Source organism: Corapipo altera, unplaced genomic scaffold (assembly GCF_003945725.1).
Source record: "Corapipo altera isolate COAL_440 unplaced genomic scaffold, ASM394572v1 53, whole genome shotgun sequence".
In the NCBI taxonomy this organism is placed as follows: domain Eukaryota; kingdom Metazoa; phylum Chordata; class Aves; order Passeriformes; family Pipridae; genus Corapipo; species Corapipo altera.
The window spans coordinates 3,315,843-3,337,252 of record NW_020884900.1 but is presented as its reverse complement, the minus strand read 5'-3'; the positions used below and the strand labels follow the sequence as shown (position 1 = coordinate 3,337,252).

The following is a 21,410-nucleotide window of genomic DNA, read 5'->3' as shown; positions in this document are numbered from 1 at the left end:
GTGCTTTCCTGCAAATCTTAAGATGGATTACTGCCTATGGATTCGTCTACCTGCTCGGCAATCCCTCCCCATTTGTATTAGAGTACATACCTTATTTACATTATGTCTGGCCTAAATGCATTATCCCTCACTTAGACTGAGTGAGACTCAGGAAATACTGCCTAAAATAAAAACTAGTCTTACCTTAAAGCAACATCTTTTGTTCATCAGTACAGCTGTGTGAACAGTTCGTTTTTCATGTGGACATAGGTAATCTTGCAAGGCCTTGGCAAAGTTACAAAGCTTAGATTACTATTACCAAGGCTATGTGGCATACAAAACCAGAACAAAAAGCCAGATCTTACCCCCAAAAAGCTTTAAACCCACACAAGCCAGAGCTTCACAAGTAGTTTTCACTGCAAAAGTCTCTACAGGACTTGTGCATATAATCTGTGAACTTGGAGTTTATTAATAAAGAAATTTTAAAAGGAACATTTTGCACTTTTTTTTTTTTCTTAAAACAGCAACAGCTGCTAACTTTCTTATGCAAATTATATTAGCAAAAAAAACCCTGCAGCCAAGAAGACTTGGTATTTCTGAAATTCTTATTGCAAAACACAGGGAGGAAGAGTCATTTGAAAGGACTGAAAGTTCACATTTTCTCCACTTTGTTTCATACATTAAGAAGAAGCCACCCTTAAGGGAACTTTTTGGTTTGCTCTGTCATTCACACCAAAGCCAGGAGGTGGTGCTACAGCTTGCAAACAGTTAAAGCTTATTAGAAGAAAAAGAAAAAGGTAAAAAAAAAGAGAAACATTCTGAATCCTGTCGAAGTGCTGGTATGCAGACCTTACCTACATACGCTTTCATAGCAGTAGGTGTATTATAACAGGGCTGAAAAGTTGTGTAAGGCCCTGAAGTATTCATGTCTGTCAGGGGTTTCAAATACTGAGCAAAAGATGAATACCAAAGCATGGGAAAAACCCCTGTATTGCACAGCATGTTCTGTGCCAGCTGTAACAATTTTTCATGTGGCCAAGGCTCTGTTGACCAGTTCTGTGCCATGAGGAAACTGATGGGATAAATATACTCAGGTGGAAAGTTTTTACAAGTCCAGAGAGTATTCTGTCTCCCTCTCCCTGAACAGTGTCAAGGTTAGCTGCAGTGTCTGGAGTTTTACTGGGATAAGATGAAACATCAAAGTAGGAATCAAACTCCCTCAACTGGGTTAATGCTTTCTTTCCTCTCTTTTATTCTTTTGCTGCCTTTCTCTTCAGGCCCTTCTAGAAGCACTAAACATGGCAGCATTTGAAGATTTTTTTCCTGTTGCCCATGTTACCCTGTCTTTATCCCCATTTCATACCTGTAATTTTACTGGGAGAGCTATTCTGGACTGTAGCCTGCTTAAAGGCAACTACAAAGCTACATCAACAGCAAAGCTCAGAGAAAAAAATTCTAGGAGATTTGTTCCCTTCTGGATGCACTCACTCTCATTGTCATATTTTCTTTAGAAAGGACACTAGCAAAAGGCTCCCAGAACGAATCCAAAGGGTATTTTGTGACAGAGTAAGGCTTTTTTTCACATATTCTTTTCTGAAACAGTCAATTATCCACAGCCTGCTAAAGCTAAGAACTAGGTGTTAGTCCAAGGCCAACAGTAGACTGTGGGAGAACTTCTTATCTCAGTTACACAAGTGTGGATCTGGAGGAACTCCAGTTATTAAACAATCTATAAAATAAGGATAACAATAACTATTATTTCAAAAAGGTTTTGTGATGGTTAACTACCAGTAATTAATGCTGGTGGAGAGATCAGGATGCTGGAAATGAAAAGCACTATAGAAATTCTAAGTACTCATTATTTCTGCCATTTACAATTACACTTCTCGATGTAATCTGTTGTAGTCAGGGTGCCCATCAATGCTCCCTTCAGATCTAATCTATTAAGTCCCCGAGTGATTCACCAGTTGCACATTTTAATTGGAAAAAAGTTTACTTCTTTCTAGATGCCATTGTAGCTGAAGGCACCACCGATGTGAAAGTCAAAATTCACAAATACAAGGAAGTGGGTGCGAAGGCAGAACAACTTGAACACATTTCACTTGAAATCGCTGGATTTAAAGATCAGTCTAGGGCTGCAAAATGGGATTTAAAAAAGAAAAATTAAAAAATCCTTTTATTGAAAGGGATCTGTTGAAACTTTAAGATTATTAATAAAAATTACAGTGGGGGTTGGACTTTAGAGTAAAACTGTCAGATAAACTGTGCTATAATTACTTATCATTAGAAGGATCTACTGATGCTTGTGATTCTACAGCTTTATCTTCTTTAAATACCTCTCTGTCTTCTACCATGGGATCTTTTTAACAAACAGCTTTAAGTAATTTCATGCAGTCAACTTGATTGTAAACAGAATGGTATAAAAGGTGCTAAGTAAATACTTCATTTTTTTCAAAAATATCCAATTTTAAATATACATACGTTGAATTTCACCCAGTCTAGTGGGAATTACAAGAATATCATGATAAATGATGCAAACTTGATTCTTAGGTGTCTCACGAGCAATGCAACATCACTGTTTTTAAATTAACACTACTTAGAAAACTATTTTGTGGCAGAATATTCTTTAGCTTCAGTGCTCTGACTGTTTAAATCAATTCCTTTAGAAACTATAATCTATTTTCAACTTGTCTTTCTATTCTTCAGAAGGTTTAAACAACATTAGAGAAGATTTTCAGGCTCACCTTTTCTACAGATCTCTTCCAGTGACCACAGTTGCCTTTTCAGCATTAGTTCCAGCTTTGCCAAAGCAAGAAGAAAGCCTCTACCTGAGCAACCATAAAAATGGTATCATCATTTCAGCATTCAAACCAGGACTAACTAATTAGCACTGAAGCAAAGAAATCATCTATGAGCAAAGTGCTGTCAGACATACACAGCAAAAACTACAGTATTTGGTATCTCCCCTGATGATGAGCTGTGCGACTTCATAAGAATGTATTTTTTCAAAAATATGACAGGAATGTGCCACCAGAGCTAAAAAAACCCCAAACTAAAAACAGAACATGAAGAAAAACATACTTCATAAATATGTATTACTATTTGGGGCCTGACTCCTTACTTTTGTTGCTAATACTAAAAAAAAAAGTAATCATTAAAAAGTGGAGAGAATGTAGCATCCCTTGCCCTGCATTCTAAACTAGGATGTTTTGCCAGTGATTATTCTGAAGTATAGTAAAATATGATTTTGTATTTGCATTTGGAATTTTTAAGTGGTCTTTTAAAGCTCAAGGTTTTACTGTAAGATGCAAGACCTGGATATGCAGACTGAAAAAATGTATGTGTTATGAAATACACACCAGAAACTTAGAATATTTATAGTACAATATCTAGGTCCACAAAATATTAAACTCTAAGCTTGCTCTCAGCTGTTCCAGAGATTTAGGCTAGGAAGGAGGCAAGTAATCAGAGATAAAGGAGAGTATAATTGTTTCACATCCTGCATTTATTCTGATTTCCAACTGGTGCAAGAACTCAGCATGGCAAGACTAGAGAACAGGAACTTTGTGATGCAGCAGAGAATCAAAATTAAAGCTCCCTGCTTAACAACTTTGCCATTAACTCCTTCCACAGGGACTTGGAGAGGGTGAGATCTGTTCCATCTCACTGAAACAAGAGCTCAACTCGCAGGTGGTTATTGGTTATTGTTTCCCAGACTTACAGCTTCACACACCTCCCCACAACCCCTATGGGATACAGTGCATCTGGCACAGATCATTTTAACCCTTCAGTAGCGTTCTGTAAAGCAATCAGATGTTTAAAGCAACTTTATCACTCCTCGCATGGCCACAGGAGCAGCTCAAGAGAGAACACTGTAACAGAAAGCAGACAGTTGTTGTCTTGCCACACAACTCACAACTTTTGGTTGTCTCAGACTTGCTTATAGACATTATCTTGACAAGAGTAAAACTGCTTAGCAAAAACCCTCTACCTTAGTGCTAATACTAATTCAATGTAGAAATAAAAATAGTAAAAGCAATGACTATCCAACATTTATTTAATGGTTAACTTTCTTACAAGTGTAAACCCGAAATATATGAAGCTTTTTCTTCTTAGAGTAAAAATTATCTAAATACTTTCTTACTTCTGGAGGACTCAAAAATTAATAAAAAAGCTTACCACACTGCAACTATAACAGGACATTTTAAATGCAATAAAAAGCATTCTAAGATGCCACATACACAGAGGATATTTCACAAGAATCCTGCTGTTTTAATTCCTGTGCATTTCTCTGGCTTTTAGATTAAACAGAACTATGCAAATGTATGCAACAGCTGTGAGGAGAACAAGTATATGTAATACAAACAGTTGTTAAATTTAAGGTATAGATTCTTGTCATACTGTGAAATAAGCATTAGCAGACAAGAAGCAGTGAGAGTGAATAGTTTGTTTCTGAACCATGCATGAGTAATTTTGTTGGTAAAGATCTGTTTGGTTGTGTTTATTACACACATGAGCGATTAAAGATCATTACGTTTATAAATACAAATAGGAAGAGAATATAGAAATTGCAATTGTCTAAGGGGATTTCTTGTGTTCCTTTGTGCTTATGTATTTTGTTAAAGTATGAAAGAAGTTAATACTACTTTCTTGCCCACCCGAATATTCAGAATTAAGATACTGATATCAAACTCTTTTTTCTGAGCATAATTGTAGCTTTTGAAGTTCTCTCGCACAGCCAGTGCCGCACAGATATGTTTTTTAGGGCTGACATACGATTTACGCAGCACAGCGGCCACTTCCCTGCCCGGTTCCAGCCCTCCCTCCCCATCAGGATCGGTGCTGTCCGTCCCTCGCCTCCGGCGCTGCGGGGCTGGCCGGGCACGGAGAGCCTGGGACAGCACGGAACCTTTCCCGAACAGGTGTCCTTGCTTTTCTTCTGACCAGGACCAGAGGTGTCTCCGTTTTAGGTCCCGTTCCCAGCCTCTCCCGTGTGCGCCCCGCGGGGCGGTCCGGGGAGGGGCTGCCGGCCCTGGGGCGGCCGCACATCGCCCGGGCCCGGCGGGGATGGCACCGGGGCCGTGACCCGGAGCACCGCACCCATGCCCGGTGAGTGCCTGCGGGGGGACCGAGGGAAGGAGGGAGGGGGTGCCCGGCTCCTGCCGCAGCCCCGGGCCGGGCACCAGCCCCTGCCCCCGCCCGCCGGCGCTGCGGGAAAGCTCGACATCGGCTCTAAGCTGTCTCTGAACTCCAAGCGCTGTTCACCTGCCAGGCCGCCTCCGGAGCCGGCTCAGGGAGCGGAGCCTGTAACCTGCGGGTCCGGGAGGCACCGCCCGGAGCACCCGCCAGGGGAGAGCCTGGCTCAGAGACAGGCACAGCCAATGCAGGGTCCATCCCGCACCCCTGTTATTTGGTTTATACTGTACATATGCTTATACTCTAAGTGCCTTACATGGGGATTAAAATTTTGGTGGAGAACTGGCTGGTCACAACTCCAAAAGGCTTACTGCAAAGTTTAAGGAAAACTTATTAAAAGCACATCATCAGACAGTAAGCAAAAAGGGATGCAATCCTCAAAGGAGACAGAGGATGACCATCAACATCTCCTCTGTGCTGGGATAAACCTGGTACCTATTAAGAGTAGACAGTCCCCCAGCTCAGGTCACACGGAGATGAAATGGTCCAACAGGTCTCTTCCATCTCCTGCTGCCATGATCCAGTACCACTGCAGAATACAATACATAATTTCTCACAATGACAGGTAGTTATTTAAAAAGATACATATTTTCTCCCTGCACACAATGGACTCAACTTATTTCAATGGTCAATTTTGTGACTAGTGCTTCATTGTGCCCTACACAACTGGATCTATTGCTGATCTAATCAGATAAGATGGACAAAAAGTGAGCCAGATTCTCCTTACTCTTATTAAATCACAGGTAGCTTTACTGAAATGAGTAAAACTTTACCTTATATCTATCACTGTGTAAAGTTAAAGAAAGAATTTGAGCCAATGGCTGTGGCTGTGTCATAAACTCACATCATTCTGCACTGAACAAACTCAGTACATAAAAACTCATTAACAAAGAGACTGGAATTCTCTTACACCAAAAATCAGTGCACAGGTGCTGTACTATATGTTGGATTACAACACACTGAAGTTTACTGTCCTTAATAGTAAATGGTGACAAACTGGTTATGGGGGGACACAGAACTGCTGCTGAGAGCATCAGAGACTTGTCAATGAAGGGGACAATTAAACAAAGTTCTGTTGTGCTTGCTTGAAATGTTAACCTTTCAGATACCTCTGTCAGGCACTAAAACTACCAGCCATATAGACATTTGTATTGTTGATAGTGCACCTATGTGAAATAAAATATTAATTTCTGTTATGTTCAAGGGCATTAAACTGGTGCATTTTTTTCTGCAGCTGGCCATATAAGCTGCAATAAAATTACAATCTGACTGAAGACGTATTTGAGCATGCCCTACAAAACTAAAAGGAATAAACACACAAAATTCCCATGGTTATATGCATTTCCTCATACTGTGCATTCTTATCAAAGGAAACTAATTTACCCACATAGCACAATCAGACTTGTGTCTGTATTAATATTAACCCATACCAAACGGGTACTTGTTTCCTGTTCCTCAGAATAAGTATTGCAGTAATAGTCTGGCTGAATGCTGAAACCTGTTCATGTCACTTGCCAGCTGCAGGGACAGCAAAGTGCCCGTTGCTGTGGCACAGCTGTGAGCAGAGTGGCTGCTCCGTGGTGGTGCTGGGAGACACGAGTGATTATGTCACTCACAGGGAAGCAGCAGCCAATTCCTGCAGAGAGTTAAGGCAAAACACCTGGAGGGGAGCTGCAAAACTGAGTTGGCTCCGATGACTCTACCAACTGCAGAAAAATGAGTTAGGATATCTAGAGGTCTTTAAAGCACTATGGCCAGGTTAATTTTACAGCACAAGGTAATTACTTAAGTGTTCTGTAGCTGAAGGACATTTCATATCACTTCTTGCAACAGGGGCAACACTGAAAAAGATCAGTAATACATGTATTTGCAACTGACTTGCCAAACTCTTTATAGCTCTAATCAATAAGCTCCATGAAATTAGTTTTGAATTCTTATTCAAAGCTATTACAGGTGTTGACTGATTATTTTGTGCTTGTATTGTCTTTATTTACTTGTACCATCATAGAGAGATGGCTAACTGCAAGGTATCTACCAAGCACAGACAGACAAAAAGGAAAAAGAAATAAAGCATAATCAGAGTTATATCTCCCTAACTGCAGAGAAGGGAAAAAGGTCAACACCAGTTGTGAGAAAACACCAGGTCACTTTGCTGCTTCAGTTTCAGAGGAGACCCTGAGAACAGTCAGCACCCAGTACTCAGCTGATCCTGAGCTGCCTCCCACAGCTGCAGAGTGGAAGATAATTCTGCAGTCTGGGCTCTTTTTCAGACAGAGGATATTCTGGTAGGATCAGTTCTCAGTTGAGATCTAGTCACATCTCAATGCATCAGTACTAGTCTAGTGGGGACTGAACATAAGTGGTCTTTGCAGCCTTTCACTGCAGCATACTCAGCAAATGTGTGAAAGCATGAACTGAGCCCATTATCAATTATCTACCCTTGGTCTGATGAGAAATTCTCACGACAGAATTCCTCATATTCATATTAAATACATTTATTAAGTTTTTTTAGTGTGAACAGCCCAAAACCTAAATTATACAAGATTTTGTTTTATGTGAAGTAATCACGATTCAGGAAACTGTGTTTAATGGATACTTAACTCTGACTTCACAGATCAGGAAACACATGCATCCTTAGAAGGGAAACAACCCATAGCTTTGCTTTGTTCCTTGTTCCAGGGTCTAGTCTCAATACAACATACATGAATAGTTGGAAGAACAAACCAAACCAAAATAATGGAAGAACAAACCAAACAAAAATAATGGTACCTTTTGTATCAGGTGCTCCTGGCTTTTTGTCTTCTTTTGTTACACAAGCTCTAGCACTTCTGACATGCTGAGGTAAAATGCTTATGCTAGGGTAAAATGAAAGCCCAAACAATCCTTTGGGGTCTGGTTGGTTTTTTTTTTCCCCTGTCTGAAGTCTCTTACCTTGCAGTCATTGCCAGCATATCTGAACACTTTCTAATCTGTCACTGCTGATGTCATACATCTTCCAAAGACAAAACTGTGCACATGAGCTGAAGGCTTCATTTAAAAATCATTCTGGAATGTAAATCAGATAAATTTGTTAGCTTTATTATTCCTGTCTATCCCCAAAACATCCATAACTTTGATCTTCCTATGATGCTTTATGTGCTTCTATGTTTGTATAGAGCAAGCAGTTGCTGTGGCTGGAGCTGTAATAGGAGGCATCCTTCTATTTGTTCTCATTGGAATGACTGCATACCTGCTCTGGAAAAAAATTTGCTGCCTCCTTTCTTATGAAAAGCTCACCAGTTCTGTCAAAACAACAAATGCAAATGCCTTTTTTCAGGATCAGACAAATCCTGAAATGCAACTGAAAAGCACAAGGTACCTATTTTCATTTTGTTTTTAAAGCATACACTACTGGTACTTTATTTCAACTTGTCAAATCTCAAATGAGGGGGTGACCTAATATTTGTATGTACAGAAATAAATAAGACTCCCACATTATGTGAAAACATCAGTCATGTTCTGTTTTGTTTCTTTAGGAAATGAATAATTTTACTATGAAAGCAAGGATTATTTCTGATTTATGTAAAAGAAATACCACGTTCAAATGTAATTGGTACATGGCTAGCTTCTTTTGTTACCTAGACAAATTCACCTATCTTCCAGAGTCATTCCTGGTGGTCTCATAATGAAGCATCCAAGAACCGAACAACAGGACTACAGGAGGGAGGGAGACTCCCTTAGAGAGTTAGTTACCAGGGCTTTTGGGCTCTAAAACAAGAAGCTGCAGTTAATTCTTCTTTTCCTTTGAAAGATAAATTCTAAAGGAAAAGAAAGAGGGATAGAGAGGAATCTGTCTGAAGAATTGAGACCTAATGTGCCTCACTGGATATTTATGCATGAAATCAATAAAATCAATTGCAAAACAATGGATATTTATAATTTTTACCTATGCATGTCTGTAGAATTTTTACAAAATTGTGTGAAAAGAACAGTAAAGTTATTACTATTACTAAGTTTGGTCTCCATATTTAAACCAGAAGAGTCAATAGCTGCTGTTGTCTTGAGCAGATCCAGGAGTGTTCCATTTATCATTCCACCAACACTGCATGGGAGAGACTGGATTAACCTGACAAATGAAGAACAAGTTCAGGAAGACAGTGACCCCTACATGATCCCTCAGTCTGGGCCACGGTCATCATTTCATTCTTTGGGTATGGCACTGAAAAAATGGGACTCTCCTTAAGGGTATTCCTTTAATGGGTAACTTGACTATTATGAGTCATATTTACTGGGGGCACATTAGACATAGTGTTACACAGTACAAGCCCTAAACACTATATGTGTGTGTGTGTATATATATATATATATAGGAATTGAGCAAGAACAGAGCCATTCTGGTCCCAGTGCTGTGGTACCTGGCACATATGGCAGACAAAGCAATCTCTCCTCCCATGTTTTGTAAAGGCCCAACACGAGTGTAGCTCAGCAAGTGTCTTATTGTTGTTCCCAGAAACAGCAGTGACCAGTTGCAGACTGAAACAACAAATACCTAAAACTATCCACATACAGTCACAGGAATAAAAGAAAGAAAAGTGGTGCAGCCTTATAACTACTCCTCCAAATTTGAGGAAAAGAGAAATAAAATATGAAATTACACCAAAAATTATTGTTAATCAAGAGACTAATGTGATTTCCCTAAATATTGATTATAAAAATGCCTGCTATGGTCTTGAGACTAATCTTGTTTTTTACAAGGTGCTTGTTTTTTATTTCATGAAGCTGGAGCTTATGTTGTAGGGACCATTAACCCAGAGCTGTACAAGTTTCCTGAAGACAAAAGTGAGACGGATTTTCCTGATGGCAACATTGGCCGCCTCTGGTTCTCCATAGAATACGAGCAAGAGTCAGAGAGGCTCCTGGTCTCCTTGATCAAAGTCAGAAAGCTGCAGCCTCCTGCTGATTCCTGTAGTCCATTTGTGAAAATCTACTTGCTGCCTGATGAAAGAAGCTACTTGCAGTCCAAAACAAAACGTAAAACTCTTAACCCGCAGTTTGATGAAAACTTTGTTTTTCAGGTACTTTTTAATGAAGCAGATTTTTGTTAGCAAATATTAACCTGTCAAACTACAGTAGTTCATGGAAAATTAATGTTCACAACACTTCTGACAAGACAGAAGTTGCTTCCACCAGAGATGGGATATTTTACTAGGGCTTTTGGCGATCCTGAGCTACAGAAGTGTGTGGCTCCAGAACTGATCTTACTTGTGCTCTGCAACAAAGTTAAGGATTCCAGGACTTGCCCTGGGAATGATGAAAAGTCCAGTTTGAATGGCTGAGCAGTTCAGCCCAGCAGCTCTGGAAGTCCAGAAGCAGCCAGTACTGATCTAATCCTTTCATAGCTTTTAGTTTCTTTGCTGTGGAAGTGGGCTAGACACTAGAACTTATCTGGCATGCTATTTGTATAGTGTTGTAAAGCGTGGCTCCCCCCATGCTAAGAGGCTTTCAGTAGATGTCACAAGAGAAAAGCTTTAAAACCAGAAAAAGTTTGTGTTTCAGACAACTGAAGAAATAAATGTTTACAGATTTGTAGACATTTGTGTCTGAAAGTGAATCCATCATATAACACTAGATCTGTATGAGCTGAAAAACCACCAACTAACTTCATATTTTTCAAATAAACTCATTCTATTTTAGCTTGGATCTTGACTTCTGCATAGCTAAAACTTCAGGCAAATTAAGAAAGTGAACTACAAATAATTAAAGGAAATCTCCACCTACCTTCAACATACTTTGAAAAATTCTTCCTTTGAAGTCATGCTAGAATAGAAAAGTGCCAGATATTTTATAATTATTAATAAATTCTTCCTTTTCCTGTACAGGTTTCCAGTAAAATGTTGCTCCAAAGGACTCTGAAGTTTTTGGTTTATTGTGTTGATAAACACAAGAAGCATCATCTCGTAGGACAAGTTATCTTCCCACTAAAAAATGAAGTATTAACTGATGACAACAAAGTAGTCATATGGAGAGATCTGGAGAAAGAAAACTTGGAGGTATGTGGTACCAGGCTGCTTGGCATGGTGGAACTTCTGTCATCGTGCAAGTGTTGGAGGGATACAGCTGAAGTAGAAGCATGTTCTACCAAGGACATCAAATGAAAAAGTATTTGATAAACATTTGGAATCAGAATCCCCATCTTACCAACCTGCAGATCCAATTTCTCAGAAACAGTCACATGAGTTAGGAGGTAGTTACATAGGAAAGCACCTTTTCCTATTTGCTTCTGTTTTGAATTATTAAGAGCAGAAAAAAAAAGCAGGAGAGGCAAGGAAATAGGCAGAACCCAGAAGAGAGTACCTCAAAGGTTTAGGAAGGCTGACTAATTGATTCCATCAAATGCCACAATGGCACAAATAAAGCCATTACAATTCCCTCACATCCCTTAATGTGACAGAAACCATTACCATGAAAAAGGCTTTTTCTCCCCATTTGTCCATGCGACCACAGTTTTTCAGATATATCTGACAAGTGGTGTTCTGCTTCCCAAGCCTCCTTCAGAGTATGGTGATATCCAGTTCTCCCTGAGCTACAATGACTACCTGGGCCGTCTCACTGTAGTGGTTCTGAGGGCAAGGGGATTAAAGCTGCAGGAGGAGAGCCATGCTGTTGGTAAGTGCGATTTCCCCTCTGCTATCAGCTCCAGAATTCCTGTTTTAATTTGCTCCTTCCTCATCTGTCCACCCAGGCTTGTGCTGAGTGGCTCCGAAAAGAACAAATAAACATCTCAGTGATTTAATATGAGTGGAAACAAGCCATATTTTGCTACTGGGGTAATTAGATTTTGATAGCTTAGTTCTGCTATGTTTGGGATTTGTTTCATAATAAATGGTTTGTCTCATGTCATCAGTGGCAACTTTTTTCTCCTGTTTTAGTACAGAGAGCAACATCTCTTTGCTGCACTCCAACCTAGAGAAAGCATAATTGCAGGGAATATTGTCATTAAAAGATTTGCCTCAGGTCAAATTCCCAGAGGTAACAGCTGCAGGACAACTGCTTACGCTAAACAGCTGCCCTGGGAAGAACTGAATTGGGAAAAAATTCCCATTTTAGGACAGCCTGGCTGTTGTTCAAAGGACCATGGCACCAAGTCACCTTTTCCTCCCTTTCTGCAGTGGGGGTTTTACTGATATGTCATACTCATGTCCTTGGTCTCTGAGATTACCTCAAAATGCTCTTTAAAATCTAAACACTCAAAACAAAAACAGGCAGCAGAAAATTTCAGGTTGCTTTGGATCTCATTGTCAAAGATCTACTGAATAAGACCATAATGCAATACCGGCCCCCCTCAGGAAGCAAGGCAAACTTCTGTTGCTCTTGGCATGTGTCCCCCCACAATTTTTGTAATATTCTTTAAAAGAAAGAGGAGAGATCATTGATCTCTTCCTCAAATTTTCTACAGGATCCATCACCACAGGTCTAGGTGACTGTGAGAATCTGTTCACCTGCAACACATCCAATCCAAGCACAGGCTGCATCTCTGTGATGTGGCTCCTCCCTCACAGCCTCCCTTGTGTTGGCTGAAACAGCCACGTGATCACACACCTGAAAATAACTGCTGACTGAACAAACTAAGCCTGTAAAAAAGTGTCCACCAGATGAAGGGAAGGCATAGAAATATAAGATCAAGGACGCAGGGTAAGGATGTGACTGCTCATTTTAACAGCTCTTGAATTGGAAAGTGCACTGCAGAACTGCACCCTCAGTGCTTTGTGTACTCCCTGCTCAAACGTTATGCATTGCCATGTGGATTCCACGAATCCCTCATGATCTGATTTGATACCTGATATTGAATCCTGAAGGGAAGAAATTCCTTAGGCCATCTGCCAACTGCTTCTCACCTATTTTCTTCTCGAATTTCTTTTTCTCCAAGGTGTGTATGTCAAAGTCTCACTGATGAACCATAATAAATTCATCAAAAGTAAAAAGACAGCAGCTGTTCTGGGAACTCCCAATCCAGTGTATAATGAAACCTTCAGTTTCAAGGCAGATCAGACAGAGCTGGATACAGCAAGCCTGAGTCTATCTGTGCTCCAGAGTATCAAGGGAGAAAGTAAGCTACATAAATTATTACAGTCAAGTTGTCATAAATCTCTTACATACTGGAGACATGTTTAAACCTGGGAGGAACTAATTCCTTTTCAGCAATAATCATAAAACATATAAGAGTTTTGGGGTATTTCACAGGCTGTTTCTTCAAAAAGCAGAACAACTTATTTGCAGTTAAGCATATGTCTCCTTCAAAGGCTAAAGATAAATTTAACAGAAGGTGAATAAAATAACCCCAGACTAGTCATTGTCAGTACAAGGTGCTGAATTTTTTTCATATTATTTCAGTATCCTATTAAAACAAGCTTACATAATTATTCTGTGAACACTTGTGGGTAATCCTCAACCTCCAAAATTTTGAGGCCATTCACTCTTGCTAACCAAATTTGAAAGTGGAATAGGAATTTTAATTATCCCAGCAGTTCATGCAGTGAGAAAGAAGAAAGAGATTAGCAACATCCCCGTTCTCTGGTAGAAAACCTGATACGTGAGGCCACCTCTTACTAATTGTTACGAGAATCCATTAAGGAGTTCCACTTGGAGAAGTACATCAGAATTCAATATTTCCACTGCTCACAAGAACATCTTCCCTGCAGTGCAAATATGATCTTGATAATGTAACATTAATACCTTCATTTAGATTCACACACTCCTAAAGAAAATTCCTTTAGGTGAGATTTTGGGCAGGTACTTTGGCTTTGAAGATTGATAAGAACTAGAATCAGCACTTGAGTCTTTCATCATTTTCACTTGCAGACAGTAAATGCTTTACAAACTATTCTGAAGTTCATGCCAGACAAGTTTGAATCATTTTCCCCATTCACAGCTGAAAAGTCCAGGCATGAAGAAACAATTTGCTCCTTGGTAGAGGGTGGTCAATGGCAGTCCACATATTGTGGCTCCAAGCTGTCTCAGTAACCACATTTATTCATTCCCAAGCCAGAGCATCATATGAATCCTACCAAGGTTGCTGATGCCCAAAACTAGGGCAAACTTCCACAGTAAATTTGAGGTAGAGGAGCTGGGCAGATAGAGATCTTTGTGCCTTGAATACAGACTAGTTTAAGTGCAGGCCTGCATTGACTAAGTACACACTTACTGCAATACCTGAATCTCAGCAAGTAGAAACTACAGAACCTGAAATCCAGCATGAATTCCTTGATGAATATTTTGGTTTAGTAACTTTCAGAATATGCATTATCCAGAGAAATATAAATTAATATGCAAATTTAGGCAAGGATTTCATTACTAACTGCTTATTTTTTTTCCTAGAAACACTTCTGCTAGGACGAGTAGTAGTTGGGCCTTTCATGTACACACGTGGCAAAGAACTTGAACACTGGAATGAAATGATCAGCAAGCCCAAGGAGCTGGTTAAACGATGGCATGCTCTCTGCCACAGCATGTAGGCAGTACTGATAAAAAAACCAACCTTAAATTGGAAAAGCTCTTACTATCTTTCTTATCTAAAGGATACAAAAATATTTGCTAAGATTTTGTATTCTAAGTAGATAATAATAAAAGAATTGAATTATTTCCTTAACCAAACAAAAATAAAAGACTTGGTCCCTGGTAGGCTGGAACTCTCCCCTTTTCAAAATGTATGTTCATTTTAGTTAACACACAGCAGAGTACACAAAACACGAAGCCAAATATGATCTCCCAGTATTAGTTATTTTGGTTAGTAAATTCCACTTCTTGGTCATGAGTTCCGTGCACAAATGATCACCCATCATGTGGATAGAGTCCAAAATGGCCTAAAAATTTTCAGTGATGACACCAGGCCTAACTGCCCATACACTGCATCAACACAGGCAGAGTGGCTTCACCAAAAAGGGTGGGAGCCCAGTAAGATGCCAAAACTGACAAACCCAACTAAAAAATTTACAGTTTATTCAAAATAGCAGCATTATATTTAAAGCCTCTTTTGATTAGGAAGGGTGGAAGGAACTGTTTATGGGTCAAAAACCCAGAAGCACCTGTTTCCCTCAGCACAGTGTATTTCTTGCAGTTCAATGTTTTCACCTGACCCCAACATACAACACTCTGTGTTGGCACAAGCATAGAAGTCATGAAGTCACAAGTGACTGGAGGTTTCCATGAGTATTGGAATACTCTGAGAACATAAGAAAAGGACCTGTCCTGCCCTTATATATTTCCCTCTAAACATATCTCTGCTGGAGACAGCGCACTGATTTAAAGAATCTTGGGTTTGACCTGGTATGACCATTCTAACATTGAAAATCCAATTAGCTTAAGCCTCCAGGGCATATATCTGTTTTAGCAGTAGAGTTATCTTTGTTAAGTAAATTACTCTTCCGTAAAGTAATTTAGAGCAATTATTCTTAATCAAAATAAAATAGAACATTCTTCTTGATTGTTCACTGGGGACCTGAACTCTGTGCCTTTCACACTGTACAGTCATAAGCCAGCCAGACTGACTACTGCAACAAAATATTTTGTACAACTGTGTTCCAAGAGGACCATAATCTCTACAGCTGAAATAAAACCAACTTCCTTTCAAACAGGATACAATAGTAATTAATTGAATATATTAAAAAGATGGGACTTCTTTGGAGAGATGAGAATGCTTTCCATTTCGATAATATTGTTATTATCTAAAGGAAATATTATGAATGAGAAGATATCACAGAGTAATTGTAAGATAACAGACTTCCCTGATCCACCATCTGAAATGTTACATGGTACCCTCAGTCTGTCTTGCTAACTGCACCTCTGGATACAAGATGAGCCTAGATGCATTACATTAAAACTGAATTTTACAAAGTGCTCAACCCTAATTATATCTTGGCTAAACGAGTAACACCAGCACCCTCAACCCCAATGAGCTGTTTTCAAATTTTAGTCCTACAAAACTACCATAAACCAATCTGATAAGCAACATGGTTGATCCGAGAAGGAAAACCGTACAGTTATACACTTTACATATTAGTATAATAAAACTATTTTATGGAAGAGATTTTTTCCTTTATTACTTAAATAATATCAATAAAGATCTTAAAAGTAACCTGTTAGTAACATTTCAGACAGCTGGTTTACTAGTTTGTGCAGGAATATGCACGTAATGTACAGTCCCTATTAACAGGTCATCTGACTTGATGTACAGTATCATTCATGTAATTAAAAAATGCATTGTACTAATGTGATTCTCTTTCCTTTGTGCTTCTTACATATTAAAGTAACAATGCTTCCAGCTTGTATGTTCAATAATTACAGCTAAAATAATGAGGACACATACTGAAATGCACTTACCAGTCATCCAAGTGAAGTAAATGAGAAAGACCCTTTTTGGCTCTTCCTGAACAAGAGCTATTTGAGTAAAGTAAGAGACATTATAAGGAGCTACAATACAGTATTATTGTTGAACTATGTAGCAATTATTTTTACCTACTGCCTTTTATATACCATTCATCTGATCTTGTGCTTGAGACTTAAACTGAGATGAAGGAAGAGGAATGATTACAAGACTGCTCAGTGCCCACCAGAACTACCTTTCCTCTAAAAAATGTTAAATTTTTACAAAGATGCATAGCACAGAAACCCCTGAGAAACATACAAGAAATAGATGCAAGATCATAGAAAATGTGACAGCTTCCTCAATACTTCCCATTACTACTGACAAGTACAGGAATTTCTCAAGCTCTGCAATAAATCTAGCATGTAACTTCATGAAAGTACAACCCCATCTGATGACAGCAAGCAGCAATTTACCACCACTGTAGAACAAACACGAATAATGGTGACATTCTTGTTCTAGAGAACAGGATCCTGGAGAAGCCCTACCACTACTCAAGCAGAGTATTTATTTATAAATCCTTTTTGGATCACTCTTTCTCTCAATTACAATGATATCTATACTATTCTTTTAAAAAGCCTAATGATCACTGCCATCTGCACTCATCTATCCTTCCTCTAAGGAAATGAGAGACCAGATTTGAAAATTATTTGCTCCTAAACATTCTAAAAGCAGCAGCTTGATGAAACTGAAGGGAAGAAAGATGCACTGCAGGTGATAAAGCATCGGAGAGCTCCTTCAGAAGAAATATCTGTGCCAGGCACAGAAAGTAAAGTGACTTCCTCTTTGAAAGGTAAGGAGAAAAGTCTGGAGTAGTAAACACAAGGCACACACAATAACTTTTACACAGAATTATTAAAATGAAGATAGGAACCAAACTATGGCATCATGTTTGCAGCTTGGATTTCAAGAAGGAATGCTGTTAAACACGAGTCAGAGGGGCGATCTGCAAAACCCTGAGAAGAGAATGAGGCAGTTGGGTCCCTGTCAGCTGGAGAGACCTAAGCTCAGTAGATGGAACTTGGTGGTTACCCACACAGAGCTCAGCAATCCAGAGGGCATAACTTCTGCCCCAAGTCATCAAATCAACCTGCTGAGACTACACATTGACAGGATATAAAACAATCTTTAGGGTTTCTCTAATGCAATTGATGACTGCTTCTCACAAGTCTTACTAAACTCAAAATGCTCAAGCAAACAACCACACCATCAAACCAAAAGACATAACTAAGTTGCAGATAGCATATAGAATTAGACAAACAAAAATCTTATAACTAAAATAGTACTGAATTCTGTCTGTCTTCCTCTGGTCTTCCAGATATGAGGAAAATTCAGTCTCTCAATTGTAGTGAACTTTTCTGAGGAGAAAAAGGCAAACACATACCCAGGAAGAGTTTATTAAGATAAAAATACAGGTATAAAAATATACTTTATGACAATTCATCAGTATTACAGCAGCAGTATATACTATTAGCACATATTTCATATCAGTCCTTTAGGTAGTTTTGCTTTTTTCATAAGTTAAGACTGAAGTCATTTATTGTAATATTTTTAAGATACTTGCCTCCTTCACCTAACTCGTTTTTCTTCTGATTACCATCTGTGTGTTCTTACGGTCTTTGTTACTCAGTTACCACAGAGGTCAATACTTCAAAGATCAGGATGAAAATTTAGCAGATGGAAATCCTTTTGCAAAGGGTAGCTGTTCTCATCTAGCACAAAATGGCTCCTGATTTCCAGCAAATAGGATGCTTCTGTATCTGTTAGCAGCGAATGACACAGATCTGCTACTACTGTGCTGTAGGTTATATCTGAGGAGGGCACTGCAAAAGACAACAATTCAATTTACACTTGATTTTCACAATAGCACCTAGCATTCAAGTTCTACCTCCATAAAAGCTCCACTGAATCACTGGAAATGCAGTTCAACATGGGAGTAGAAAATTAGCTTTTATTTTTAATTATGTTTTAAAAACAACAAGCCTGTTTCTCATCAAACTGTTAACACCTGTGAATCACGTAAAATGCCTCTCAGGTCAAACAGGATGTATCAAGTGAAGCTTGTCTGAACCACTTCTCAGTGTTTTGCATCTTGAAAGCATGTCAGCTATTTATAAAAACTGCTAAAAGATTCTAATTTGCCTATAAGGAATCCATTTAGCTATTGAATATTTAGCTATATAATTACAACTATTTAGTTATATAATAAATGTTCACACCATCTCGCCTCTTGTAGCTGCCACCTGTACTCTGAACTTCTTTCTCGGACAGCAACTGAAATGTTCTCTGATGTTGGTTGCTGGGTTGGTTTTTTTTTAAACTGTCAGTAATTAAAAAATTTTGATTCCGATGTCAATTTGCTGCCCGTTTCTATCATAAATAATTCATGAAACAGTACCTAGTAATCTGTTCAGCCAGTCTGCAGGAATATTGAGGAAGATTTTCTCCATCAACTCAGACACGACATGAACATAAATTTCATATCCTTCATCCTCTACTGTCATCAGAGCAGGTCTAGATCAGAAAACAAAAGTCTCTTGAAAGACAGCTGCTACGTTTTTGTTTTTTTATTGAAGCAAAATTTCTGAAAGTAAGACATTTTAATATTACTCTGCAACATAACACCAAGAACTCGAAAAACAAGAAAATCTCTATGCGCTCATCTGTCAAATCTGTAGCACTGGAATCAGTTTGAGGTGTATATACTGAATTTACTACTCAATGTTAAAGTAAATTCTAAAGTAAGCCTTACTTTAAGACAACTGCTGAAAAAAATGCTTTATGACTTGTCTTCCTTGGAAGACAATGAGAAATCCACTGTTATAAGTGTTATTTATGGCTCTGAACTTTAAGTATAAATGTTTATATCTAAGTATATGTACCTACAAATATACAACGGGTGTATAACATATTGAAATGCAAAGTAGGGAGATGAGCTTAGGTGGATCATTTGGAATTGTATCATCTATATCAACATCACCCAACATAATCTGTCTTAATACATCACTTTATAGCCACATAATACCAAGGTACTATGACAAATACCAAATCATTTCACAAACCACTAAACAAATAAAAAAATCCTTCACTGGAAATACTCCTAAGGTGATGGATTCTTATTAATCTAATCGGAGCAAAATTTCAGGGCAAAAATGACAGGCTTTTCTCTGAAAAAGTTGGGCATGTGAGTTCCACAAGCTGTGTTCACATGCTGAGAGTACAAACATCAGAAATCTATCATTTTTCTACCACCTTTTCTGAAGAAGCAAATTGAGGTCCTTCAGGCCCACTGAGAGTCTATAATCTTATGAAAGAGTGTGGGAACCTTTCCAGTTAAGAAAAAAAACCTCTTCACACTTAATCCTCCCTGACAGGAAAACAAACAGCCTATAAACTTAAAGATGCAAGACTATTTTGCTTAGAGGAAAAATACTAATTCCCTACCTTGTTAGATAAAGAGGATATTAGTATTTAAGTCAATGATTCATTAAACTCACTATGAAAGAGTTTAGAAAGAATTTGAGAAAGAATTTAGATAGAAAATTTACATATTCTACAATTCTATTACATCCGTGACTGTCTCAACTAACTTTCTCTAGCTACACATCTTTCAGGGCACTATGATACATTTTGAAAGCCCAAGATAAATTTAAAAATTGAACAATTAGTTAATAACAATGTTCCTACATCAACTGGATCTGCTTAGTTTATTTTCTCTAAGTGTGAATGTATGTGTCTCACAGTGCCATCTGGTGATAACTCAGTATTTCTGCTCTCTGAGACTGTTGATTGAAAACATTTATCAATGTTATTTCTGCAAGGCTAAAACTGATTATTCAGTTTAAAAATATGATTCTGCATTCACACGATTTCAAACTCAGGCTGGAACAAGACTCTTAAGTTTTCCTTTGGTCCTCAAGCTTCTACTCCATCTTAGCTTCATCTCACACAGTACTGGGTAAACATCATTTCTGTATGACATAGTATTCAAAGAAATTAAAAAGTTACAATTTAAACTAAGAATATCACATACAAATAATGGCAATATAATACAGCAATTCAGGAAAAACTCCTTGAACATTCACTTTCACTTAAAAAGACAAGGACTGCTTACCACACCTTAAATAAAGAATTTTATATATAGGGGAACTTAAAATGGAGAAAGTTGCTGTTTACTTCCCTAATAGTAAATAGTATTTTAGCTTTATTTTGTTTACCTGTAGAATGTTTTTACTTTGTTGTATGGCAAACATCTAATACATTGCTTGTAGATCATGTTCTCATCTGCCTGCAGTTCCAAACCACATTTGGCACAACCTGAATATGTAATCATAGGCAGAGAAGCTAAAACACACTCCAGTGAAGTGTCAGCAGAGAAGATGAGTTGCTTGTACTGACCAGTTGAAATGGTAAACTTCAATTCTAAGATATGGGCTTTCACTTGAATCACTCCTACAAAAAGAAGTTCAATCAAATATGAATTCAGTTTTATTTATAAATGAAAGCAAAAGCAAGAGCTGCAGCTGATTCAAAACCAACATCACTATCAATAAAACTTTCTGCCTTTTTTTCCCTTTAGTAACACATGCTCATATTTTTAGAGATATTTTATGTAAGGAAAAATCACTGTGGTTAAATACTATTTTAAAAATGTATAGAAGTACTACCTACATTTTCAGGTAGAATTGCGGTAGATGCCTCTACAGAAGTGCCTGAATAAGACAACAAAATTGTGCAGATAATTTCCAAGTGATTTTCTTTCCACTAATTCAGAGACACTGAAAAGCACAGCTTTAACAACTTAGCTTTCCATTATTTTAACATAAACCAGAGTTAA

At 38.3% G+C, this 21,410-nt stretch overlaps 3 protein-coding genes across 8 annotated transcripts in view; 1 reads left to right on the top strand and 2 right to left on the bottom strand.

Moving 5' to 3' along the window:
• Window positions 1–5,644, bottom strand: part of GPRIN2 (G protein regulated inducer of neurite outgrowth 2) — a 34,844-nt gene extending 29,200 nt beyond the window's left edge. The window contains exons 1-3 of the mRNA XM_027649418.1: window positions 5,611–5,644; window positions 2,724–2,807; window positions 1,976–2,114 (exon numbers count right to left, since the gene is read on the bottom strand). Of these exons, the coding sequence (XP_027505219.1) occupies window positions 1,976–1,992 (17 nt within the window). The 5' untranslated portion in view covers window positions 1,993–2,114; window positions 2,724–2,807; window positions 5,611–5,644. The remainder of the gene's footprint in view (window positions 1–1,975; window positions 2,115–2,723; window positions 2,808–5,610) is intronic.
• LOC113950089 (synaptotagmin-15-like) lies at window positions 4,775–14,829 on the top strand. Of its 2 annotated transcripts, none has more exons than XM_027649420.1 (8): window positions 4,775–5,088; window positions 8,331–8,529; window positions 9,223–9,365; window positions 9,910–10,229; window positions 11,034–11,204; window positions 11,700–11,820; window positions 13,082–13,261; window positions 14,530–14,829. In XM_027649420.1, exons 1-8 carry the CDS (start codon window positions 5,082–5,084, stop codon window positions 14,664–14,666), a joined length of 1,278 nt encoding a protein of 425 aa, XP_027505221.1. In that variant the 5' UTR covers window positions 4,775–5,081; the 3' UTR covers window positions 14,667–14,829. The 2 variants fall into 2 exon arrangements, with proteins under 2 accessions (XP_027505221.1, XP_027505222.1); XM_027649421.1 differs by having other exon boundaries at window positions 4,777–5,088; window positions 9,934–10,229; window positions 14,530–14,666.
• Window positions 5,671–21,410, bottom strand: part of SHLD2 (shieldin complex subunit 2) — a 46,065-nt gene continuing 30,325 nt past the window's right edge. For 4 of the 5 annotated variants that reach the window (XM_027649412.1, XM_027649413.1, XM_027649416.1 and 1 more), the window contains 3 exons: window positions 20,791–21,025; window positions 18,972–19,087; window positions 17,958–18,396 (listed from right to left, as the gene is read on the bottom strand). In XM_027649412.1, coding sequence (XP_027505213.1) covers window positions 18,224–18,396; window positions 18,972–19,087; window positions 20,791–21,025 — 524 coding nt within the window. In that variant the 3' untranslated portion in view covers window positions 17,958–18,223. Of the gene's footprint in view, window positions 5,683–17,957; window positions 18,397–18,971; window positions 19,088–20,790; window positions 21,026–21,410 lie in introns of those variants that run through there. The other variant, XR_003528667.1, reaches the window with a different exon arrangement.